Raw genomic sequence first — 11,338 nt, 5'->3', positions numbered from 1 at the left:
TAGGATTTTGGTTTAAAAAAAAAAAAAAAACTCCTGCAGTGAACAGTTTTAACTCAAACTTTCAGGGAACTTTCTGTAACTGAAGTATAAAGTGGTTTATAGAGTGCTTCAGAGATTTGACAACTGCACTTGACGTCAAAGTTCAGGTGTTGACTAGTTAACATGAACCAATATTTCTTTCCACCATAATGAACTTTATTCACCACAAAACAAGAGTTGCAGAAGTGACCATTTATTTTGAAAAGTGATCCAAACTGAATGTGTCAAGTTGATAAACTGAACAAAACTTGAATGGGACAAAAAGGTATTGTTCCATTTAAAAAAAAAAAAAAAAAAAAATGTTAAGGCAAAGGCGTCTTTGAAGCGGTCTTGTTCAAGGACACATTTTGCAGACGCTTCGATAGTTGAGCAGCATCTGACAACTTCGTTTTGGATGGAGTCTTCTTGCACTTACGCTGCTTGACTTTTGGCTTCTGTAAGAGAGGATTTAGAGGAGCATCTCCAATAATACATCATGTATCAAGACAAATATTGAAAATAACGGTCACATAAGTTTACCTGTAGTTTTGTCTTCTGAAGCTTATGGACCACAAAATGTCTTTTCAGACTTACCTGTGAGAAAGAGAACATCATTAGCAATGGGGGGGGCTTTAAGAACTTAAAATACGGACTCAAAATAAATCTGACCTCCATAGCAAAGGCTTTACCACAGCCTGCAAAAGGGCAGGCGAAGTCTTGCTTCCTTTCATGGAAGTCCAGAATATGGTTCTGGAGGTTGAAGTTTGTGGTGTAGCTCTTTTCACAGCCTTCTCTAATGCATTTAAACTCACGCCGCTCCCCAGAATGAACGGACTTTTTGTGCCTTTGCAAAAACCAGGCATCGTGGAACATCTTCTTGCATTTATCACAAGGCAGGGTTACTGTAAACAATAGGATTGAGCAAAGGAACTTTACAACTTGCATTCAAATTAAATCAAAGTGACTGAGCACATACCTCTGTGTGCCGTCTTTTTGTGCTTCTGATACTCGGACCAAGTTTTTCCTTTGAAGTTACAGTACTGCTCGTCACATGGGTAACCTAACATTTAGGAGGGAAAGTTATGCATCTAAAATAAATTAAAATCCCAAACTGGATTGTTTGGAGACGTGAAATTTAGATTTCAGCCTGATGAATGCACATTACCTTCATGCATCTTCCAGTGTCCTTTTAGAGCTTTAGAGGATGCAAATTTGTCATTGCATCCCTCAAAGTTACATCTATTAGAATAAAGCACGAGTAACGGTTCATAAATAAAAACCACTAAACGAAGCACATAAGATCTTAAAGCAACACTTACTCAAAGGGCAACTCATTTGTGTGCTCACAGGTGTGAAGTTTCAGTTGCTTCTTCTTACGGAACTCCTTTCCACAGTCTTGATAGTTGCACTACAAGATATTGCCAAGACATTTAAACAACTGGATGGATGAATAAAACAACTTAGAAAAATTTTAATCATTCAAGTGACTCACCACATAACAGCTCTTGGTTTGGTGGTGAACGTGAGCAACATGGTTCCTCAAGCTGCCAGGCGTGGAAAATGCATCTGAACACCCGCTGACCGAGCAACTTTACCATTTTAAAATCAGTCGATCAGCAGAAAAGTGCACAAATTTGGCATTGTTAGGGTAATGTATGACTACGTATAAAAACCTAGTGAGCTACCTAGCTAGACAGCCTTTTGGGTTTCATAATTTCAACAAATACTCTCAGGGCTGCTGACTAGCTCTACAAGGAGAGAGCGTGATTGTTTTACATTTGAGTCAGTACTGAATTGGTTGCGTAAATGATTCAAATGAAGATTCAGATCAGTCACACTTAAAGTAAATTTTTCGCCATACACTGGCATAACAATGTTACACAGAACGAGTCTTTAGTGAACTGGTGCAAAAGTGTCACTGGCATGACTGAAATCCACACTACTACAGAAATTAAACTTGGAAGGAAAAACATTTTTATAAAACAAAAGTAATAAAACAGGAAAATAAATAAACCATATAGATAAATGGAGTAAACACAACTTGTGTGCCCTGCAAGGTCAAGTAAACAAGTAGTGTGGGAGTTCTTGTTTGTGTGTGTGTGTGTGTGTGTGTGTGGACTCACAGGTAGGGTTTCTCTCCGCTGTGGCTCAGTTGATGTCGGGTGAGCTGGTAACGGGTGCAAAAGCTCTTCTCGCAGTCTCCACAAGCAAAGGGCTTCTGGTGAATTATATATAAATAATAAAAAAATAAAATAAAAGTACATAAAAAACCACACTCTTAGTACTAATATGACCATTACTTGATTATCTATAACCCAGACAAGATTAAGTTAATGATTGCCGTCACTCACCAGTCCCGTGTGTCTGCAGTAATGCGCTTCCAACTTCCACAGCTTGGAAAACGTCGCTTTACAGTCAGCAAAAGAACATATTAAATGTTTATTCGGATGTTTAAGTCTTTCACCCATGCTAGCCGATTATTAACAGCTACTATCAGATGTTGGCAGGTCGGTGTTCGGCCCACAACAGCGGAATTCGATTAAGCTCCTTTTTATTGTGAGTGGAACATACCAACTGCGCACATTGAGAACTACATAGCTGCAATTAAAGCGACAAAAACAACGGCGTGAAAATATCATGTTTCCTATTACCTTGAATATTATTTTTTCATGTATTATTATTATTAATAATGAAACATACACTACGAATAATTTAATGCTTTTGACTCACTAATTGTAGTGTTGCGCTCTCACAAGTCGGCATGGTCTGATTTGAATAGAGCTACCTTTATACGTCACAGACGCATGACGTCGTGTCAGGCCTTCAATGATTATGTTTTTATTATTGCTATCATTAAAAACCATCAATTTAAAATTAAATTAAATTAAATTAACAAGAATACATAAAAAATGTTGGGGGTGTATAGAAAACACATTTAAATAATACAAAAATATAGGACTAATTCATTTTTTATAGGTCGTATTGCTTCCTTTTTTTTACTTTTAGATATGGTTTGAATATATGTGTTTTTCTTTTCATATATTTTCTATTTATCATTGATTCTAAAATGGATATATGCGAATTTGTCAGAACATAGCCTATTTCTCCTATTTCCATCTGGTTATTTTTTCTAAATGAACCAGCATCACTGTTTATATTCCATGGTGATTCACACCTGGTATAACACCTGATAAACACTAAGTAACTGCTCACCTTCACAGACTTGTGATCGGGACTGAAGGTCTTTGGAATTGTCTGACAGAGATTTATGTGGTTATTAAACCGTCAAGTGTCTCCATTGAAGTCTGTGTATGAATGTGTCTGTCTAGGGTGTTTAAAAGACTGCCTGGCTCCATCCATCACACGCACACGTGGAAATTACTGCCCTAATTGTGGTTTATCAGCCTCCAAGAACAGCCCGCTGATATGTTTGATTTACTGCAGTCAAGATTGCTCCTATGTGTCCCAAGGTTATCATGTTTTACTTCAAAACTATTGCATACTGTAAACTATTTCACATTTCCTGTTTGCTGCACTTTATCTTGCAGCAAAGGGGTGTTGTTTTTCTCTTTCTCCAACTTGGAATTATCTGATCCAGAACTTTTGTGTATTAATTATTCACAGGGACCTTACATTTAAATTATTCAAGGGAAAACAACCATTAATAAGCAAAGTCCACAGTAAACAGCTTAGAAATTCAAGTGGTCCCTCTATCAAAGTCATCCAGACACTTTCCATATGACATCAAATTCAGGGGACATTCCTGCCCCATGATCGCCGTCGTGCATCTTCATACATCATCCGGTCTTGCAGTCTCCCAACCCTCCCAAGTCTGGGACTGATCAATAAAGCCGCCTCAATATCTCACTGGCCATGATCTGTCCTGATAAGCCAGCAAGCAAAACGACAAACACCAGCTCACAGCCAAAATGTTGTGTGGATGGTGATTGAAGAGTCATGCCTTCAGCCTACCATTGAGCCATGTCTTGATGATTTCACAACCTTAAGGGGATTTCAAAAAGAGTAAGAGACTGTGGTGGGAGAAGACAACAAGATGTCTAGTTGTACTATCTCTGTATGCCATGTTTGCTTGTCTCCCTGACTGAGAGAGGAAAGTTAATGTGTAACATGGGAAGTCGATATGGCTGCCGCGCTGCTTAATAGTCTAAATCTCTGAGTGTCAAACAGGTATGATTAAGGACCTCAGGACTTGCCTCTGCCCACTCTACTCCATCCCTTTTTCCTCTTTACCTCTCCTCTGTTTACTTTGTTTAATTCAATCTATGAGTCAGAGCCTTGTAGCAATGTTGCGGAAGCTTCTTTGAAAATGTAGCTTGTCAAGCTCTGCAAGTAGCTTCAAAAACGTAGATAAGTACATTGAAGGTACTTGATATATATATAACAATTATCAATTATAGGATTTAGAATTTGATTAGAGCAGTCTTTTCTGGCACAAAAACAGTGAGGAAGCAATTGATGAATGAACAGTAGGGTATGAAACAAAACACCATAATTTACAAATAAAGTTTTATACTAGACTCCTACTAGACTAGTATTCCTCAGTGCATATGAGAGTGAGGACCAGTTTAATCTGATTTTCCAACATTACATCGTTCAAACAAACCAGTGGACTAGAATGAAAATGACTATACCCAAAAATACATATATGAAAGACAGAAACTTTAGAACAAACCATTTCAGAAGCATTAATCAGAGTTAATGAGACTTACTGTTCTGCCAATACTTCAACAGACATGTTGGTGTGAGACATGTTAATGAAAGAAAAACTGCTGCTCCACATGTGACATATATGAAACAATCCCCCATAACATACATAAAAATCACCCTGTTGTAGTAGACAGGTGGAGCTGGGGAAGGTGGAGAGTTTCTGAATAGTGATGTGTCTTTCTTGAACAATTTTTTCATTTTGAACAAAGCTTTAATGTGACTCCGGAAGAACGAGTCATCTCAGGGAGTGATACGTTCAGTCGTGCAGGGACAAAATTCTATTGTACTGGAATTAGTCTAGTAGTTCACCTGTTTCAGTCAATGTAGTTTGAGCCGGAAAGAGAATTGATTAGTTCGTCTCTCAAGTCTTTAGGTTTTTCGAGTCGTTCATTCATCACATGACAGACCCATAAGCTTATGCAGTCTGAGTAGGAAAGAGACTTAATAATAACCTACTCTTTATTATCTTTGTTACAACATTCAGTGTATGGAAAATAACCATAATGGCAGAAATTTACACATTTATAAACTGAAAGAAGTAAAAAGCTACAATTAGAGACCAGAAACCCATTAACTGTAAGAGTAAATAATAAATATAATAAGGATGATTATGATGATGATGATAATTATAACTATGCACCCGTTTGTAAGGAAGCTTGTAAATTAATTTATCTATCTAATGCTGTCACGGCACATGATGAAAAAAGAACAAATGATAGGTTAAAGCCTTTTATACAGTGTAGTGGCTTCCTTTCCTTCTTAAGCCACTTCCGTGAGGGAAAGTATGTTTGACGCTACACCTGTTTTAACCAGACTTGAATTTTATTGTAACAAAAAAGTGAAAACTTGGAAACAAAACTCTTAATTCAAATACCAACAGTGTGGTGTAATGTAGGTCAAAAAACTGTCTCCCTTCCCCTCTCCCTTGCCACATCACTCCCTGTTTAAGATGGCTACCTTCAGGAAGTCCCCAAAAAGGGTGCAATTCTTTCCCTTTACCACAGAGGGAAGTACAGACCCTAGCTACATACAGCCATGACATTAAGTAACATTATTAATAGCCTTATGGCTCCTACATACAGTCTGGTTAAAGATTATGGGGCTGACACGTGATGAAAGAACGACTCAAACCCAAAGACTTGTCAGATAAGAGGTGAGGGGAACTAATCAGAGACTGAAGATCCACAATGAATGAATCTTTTCAGTTTCTTATAGCATTATAGTTTTGTATTGTGTGTAGATCAACGTTTGCGTAAGTACTAGTAGACATGCAAGGAAAGTAACACGTAACATTTTAATAATATTATTTTTATAAAAATGAACGAAATGACTCAAAAAAAAGATTTGCTTATTTAACGAGACTCATAGGTCAGAGTCGGTAAAATGATCCGAACTTCCCATCGCTACTTATGAAGTGCACTGCAACTACTACAGCAAGCACTAGCCGAGTATTTGAATCCTGAGCAGCAAGCTGATTGGCTGCTGATTCAAAAAGAAACCAATCGGCTGCGCCAAATGATTATAATGATGTCATTATATCATATTGATTTAGAACCTATCGACCTTATCTGAAGTTTCATGACAGAACTTTAGATTCAATTCTATATTTTAAATAAAAGATTGTGGTAATGTTGTCCTGTCTTTGATATGTTATATATTATTCGGACTGAATTAACAGTGTAAAGACATGGACTCCTCTAATCATAGGGCCCTTAAAGTTCTGCACATTATCAAGCTTTGATGTGAAGTTCCTGTCTTAGTAGCATATAGTCATCGTTAATTCATTACTAATGAAAATTCCTCTGCCATTCTTGCATTTTCTACATCTTTGTAGTGATCAATGCCAGGGCAGCATGTCACTTGTTGATTGATACTATTGATTATGACCTCTGTGAGCCCTCATCACCTTCTTCCCAATCCTTACAAATATCTAACAGCAGCACGATAGCAGAGGGAACAGGGCCAGCGGATAGGCACAGCACACAATGAGGTTATCTATTCATCCTCACACATTCTCACAGTCATGCTATGACCTCTCAGCGTGCCTTCCTAATACTGTGGCTAATTCCCAGACCTGTGTGTCCTCTGAGGACAGAATGAATAGATTTAGTGCCTAAAAATGAATAAGGTCAGATTCTACCCCATACAGCTAAATCTAAATCAAGCTTTTCAACTATAATGCAGAAGTGCTGCATACATATTGTGAAATAAAAATGCAGTGATGGATGTGCATGTGAGAACATCGTGGAATTAAGGCTGTTTCTCATACGCACCCACACAGCTGCTTCGTATCTCAGGAACTGACCCTAATTGAAGCAAATATTAGGTGAAGTACTGAGGTGGGATGAGATAACATTTGTCAGATATGCAGTCAGGCATTCAGCCACTCTTATTACACAGCACAAGTCAAGATAGAGAGAGGTGGTCCTCTCTTACACACCAAATCACACAAAGAAGATCACACGCACATAAGGCCCAGAAATCATTTAATAGCTATGTACATGCTCCACAAACCACAACTGTATCAGCAAATTGTATCAGGGTATTTATGAGTGAGTGTTTTGTAATTTAGTCATAATTTGACTCTTCACTTTAGAAAATTTAAACACACATTGATTTCTAGCTTATTTGGTGCTTTCACATTAAACAACCTGTTGTTTTATATTGTAATTTCGGAATAACACAACATCATATTTGCTGAATGAAATCCAATATTAGTTTTTTTTCAGTAATTTTGCTGATTCCAAACTTGGCTGTTTTGTTTTAGCACACAATCTTACAAAATATAGGCTTTTTTTTGTTTTGTTTTTTTGCTTTCGACAACCATAAGGGCCAATTCCAAAAGTGTCTGTTTTGCTCTAAAACAATTTCTTACAAAATATGATTGTAGAATCATATAGAATTTTTTTTATTTTTTGCTCAACAACCATAAAGCGAAGAAGTCTTGTAATCACCAGAAAAACTGCCACAATGATATTCCTTTTTTTTAACCAGGTTACAGCTAGTTTATTTGTTCAGTTCTCACTAATTTTCACATGTAGGCTATATCGATTATTCTGAAGACATTAAGTGTAAATAGTGATGGATGCTATTTACACTGTTAAAATAACAAGATTTTCTGCTATTTATACTTATTGCAAATAGTTGCAATTATCTGCCCCTCAGTATTGTAGTACATTATAAAACAGTTCGCAGTAAGTATTGAGTGAAAATTATAATTTTGATTCTAATTAAATGGATGCCACTTTATTGGGACAATAAAGCACTCCCTACACCTACCCTAACCCTACCAGATACTATATTTCCAACTTTTTTATTAATTCCTTCATTATCGTTGAAAATAAATGCCTTTCCGATGCTATATGAGATCTGAAAAGGGAGAAAAAAAGCTCGGCAAAAGGCGGATTTGTCAAAAGGCATCAACGTCCAATCACAGGTTGGTGGGCGGAGTTAGTTTAAATCACCTCTCCCAACAAAGCGAGCTATTTCAGACACTCTTCATGCCTGATTTCCACCTTTTCCACTTCCACTTTTCAGAGGGTTTGTCCCCACTATCTCCGCTGTGCATGCTCACTTTTCCGCATTTTTCAAATATTGCCAGTGTGTGGAGTCAGGCTCTGACCAGGGGTTTAGTTACACTTTAAACAAAATTCCTTATATACTGTCACTGTACAAATGGAATCAATAATTTTATCGAGTCTAATAGATATTAGATAAGATATAGAATTAAAATATATTCAGTTATGTGGTTTAGCCATAGACTGTATGATAAAAACAGGGTTCAGCACACTAACTGGAGGAGCTTTGAATGGGCTAGTTGCATATCTCCGACATCTTGGATTTCCGGTCTTGCGAGTGTGTGCAAAGATACTTCCGGTTGTGCTAAACGTCAGTGCAGAGAACAGGAGAAATCCAAATATTACCTTCTATATGTTTACAGGATTTATAATATTATATATATATTTATAATATACTTCAAATGCAAATATGATTGCAGTTGTGGCCAAACGTTTTGAGAATTACATAAATATTAGTTTTCAAAAAGTGTGCTGCTAAACTGCTTTTAGATCTTTGTTTCAGTTGTTTCTGTGATGTAGTGAAATATAATTACAAGCACTCCATACGTTTCAAAGGCTTTTATCGACAATTACATGACATTTATGCAAAGAGTCAGTATTTGCAGTGTTGGCCCTTCTTTTTCAGGACTTCTGCAAGGTTAAGACCTCTGCAAGGATAATCAAGTTAATTTTCATGGCAAAGAAGGACTATGCAATTCATCTGATCACTCTTCATAACATTCTGGAGTATATGCAAATTGCTATTATAAAAACTTAAGCAGCAACTTTTTCAATTTCCAATATTTATGTAATTCTCAAAACTTTTGGCCACGACTGTACACTGCTATTATTACTATACTATAAATGTTAACTGAGCCAGTGGATTTGAAACTTGTGTATGTTTGCTTCTGGCAAGTGAAATTAAATGCACTAATGTTCCCTACTGTTCAGGAAATTAAAGTTGAACTCATTGTGTGTTTACACAGACATAATGTATTTTTATCTTACCAATTATGTAAATGTACAAACTACTTATTTCTCGAAAATGTTTGTATTAAATTGATTTTTTTTTTTTTTAAATGAATTTACCTTCTGAGACATGGGCTGCGATTTATCTTCATAAGTATCCATTTCTCAATTGTGCACATACATCAGTCTGTTTCATCATTATTTTCACAACTATTTTATTATTTTACACAGTTAAATTGCATTGATAAAAACACACATGAATGCAAACCTACCATAATTACATTACGTTTAATTGTACAGTTACAGTTATAAATTATGTTATCAAATAAAGTTCATAAAACATGCTTTATCAGAAATCTCTGTGCGTCTCGTTTGATAATCAGAAACCGTGATCTTACAAAACAGTCAGAACAATATCAGCTCTTCGAAAATGTAAAGTATTGCATATTTGAGTGGTTTGTGCTTGAAAGAAGAAATCCCTGTGGACTGATTAACCTGACGCTAAGGCTGATCCGCATAATCAACAAAAGAATAAAACAATCTCCGCGAATTTCCACACAGAGGTACGCGAAAATATTGGGAGGATGTTTCCCCATGTCTTTGATATACCACTATCCGCTGTTATACTTGAAAATCATTAATTACATCCATCTAGCCAAGTGTCGTATGCAAGTTTCCCTTAAGTTACAGTAAACGCGAGCGTCGCAAGACCGGAAGTATGCACACACTCGCGTCGCTGAAGCTCACCGGCGCCATCTTGTGCACCGAGTCCATTGGGATCATTCTGTCAAGACAAGGGCCAATGCTGCCTTCTAGTGACAGCTCATGCTAACTACCATACAATTAAGTACAATCTTTTCCGAGTATTTTGCGACCTAGTCATTTAAAATAATGTAGAGTTCCTTCCGAAAGCGTTTTCTTATTCCACCGTTTTGCAAGTGAAATCTTCTAAATAGATATTTTCTTTGTAGTAATGTCAGCTTTAATTAAATGCTGTGAATAACCTTGAGAGATCAGAATCACTACACTATGCAGGTACATTTTTACATCCAAATGTTTAGTTGTAATGACATTACTTTCACCTTCTTTTTATAACTGCACCTACAGCTAAGAGCAGTTGTAGACCTGTGAACAACAGCAAACTCTGGAGCTAGTCATGAAAAGAATGGAAAAAATGGAACTTTGCTATAATCACAGGCGTTCTTTGTAACAGACTGGACTGGATGTGAAGATTAGACTGTTCTTGAGCAATTCAACATAAGGCCACCTACAACACTTTGGAAAGGTACAGAGCTATTTCGCTACGAGACAGGTTCATTACAGCCACAATTTTTTGTTATACTTATTTAAGCCTGTGTGAAAGAGCAACTTAAAGGAAGCCAGTCCAGAGAAAGGATGTAATACAGAAAACAGCTTTATACTTCTATATATTTCTTTGGTCTTTAAAAGAAAGCTGGGAACTTTCAGTAAAATATTTGATCACTCGATTTTTGACATGAACCACATACAGTACAAATCATAAGCATCATATTCTGCTCTAAAGCAAGAAAACTGGAAAGCTTGTTGCTAGCCATAGTAAAGTTAAAAGACCTTTCTAATACTGGAATATAATTTAACAGAACAGGCTGCGGCTAGCCATATTTCTAAACCAAAATCTTTCTTGAGGGAAGAAAAAGTACCATCGACGGGACAGATTGAAATTACTTCACAACAAAACTAGTGTTTTCAATCAAATATGCAAAATAAAACTGTGAGCAGCAATTAGAAGTCAAATGTTTGAACAACACTTACATCCTCTACTGAGCTGTGAACTGAAAATTATAACTAAAAATATGAAAAGCATATGCACCTAGTTCTATAATAGCTTTATCACACAAGTAAATGGACTAAAGCAACAACTGTTTATTGCCATGTTTATAGTACTCCTATGGCACATCACTGTCAATTTACAACAACAATTTAATTATATACTATATAGTATTAACAAGACTCCACACACAGCTCATATTCATTCACAATAGAAGCACAATTGAACAAAGGATGAAGAAAGAGTTCCAAACTAACAG

General features: G+C 36.5%; 1 protein-coding gene across 1 annotated transcript; it reads right to left on the bottom strand.

The window, feature by feature from the left end:
* Positions 1–24: 24 nt before the first annotated feature.
* On the bottom strand, positions 25–2,570 carry gtf3ab (general transcription factor IIIA, b). Its single transcript, XM_059524127.1, has 9 exons — positions 2,370–2,570; positions 2,142–2,236; positions 1,511–1,607; positions 1,338–1,426; positions 1,184–1,257; positions 995–1,078; positions 688–920; positions 559–612; positions 25–473 (listed from the first exon to the last, which is right to left on the bottom strand). The coding sequence occupies exons 1-9, from the start codon at positions 2,484–2,486 to the stop codon at positions 342–344; spliced, it is 975 nt and encodes a 324-aa protein (XP_059380110.1). The 5' UTR covers positions 2,487–2,570; the 3' UTR covers positions 25–341.
* Between the last annotated feature and the right edge of the window lie 8,768 nt (positions 2,571–11,338).

Source organism: Carassius carassius, chromosome 35, assembly GCF_963082965.1.
Source record: "Carassius carassius chromosome 35, fCarCar2.1, whole genome shotgun sequence".
In the NCBI taxonomy this organism is placed as follows: Eukaryota; Metazoa; Chordata; class Actinopteri; order Cypriniformes; family Cyprinidae; genus Carassius; species Carassius carassius.
The sequence above is the reverse complement of the archived record's forward strand: the minus strand, read 5'-3'. Positions and strand labels throughout refer to the sequence as shown.

Coding starts and splice junctions, on each gene's coding strand:
- gtf3ab (XM_059524127.1), bottom strand. CDS start 2,486: ATGGGTGAAAGACTTAAACATCCGAATAAACATTTAATATGTTCTTTT. Junction 2,237..2,369: donor ACTGCAGACACACGGGACTG/GTGAGTGACGGC, acceptor ATAATTCACCAG/AAGCCCTTTGCTTGTGGAGA. Junction 1,079..1,183: donor ACACTGGAAGATGCATGAAG/GTAATGTGCATT, acceptor CCTAAATGTTAG/GTTACCCATGTGACGAGCAG.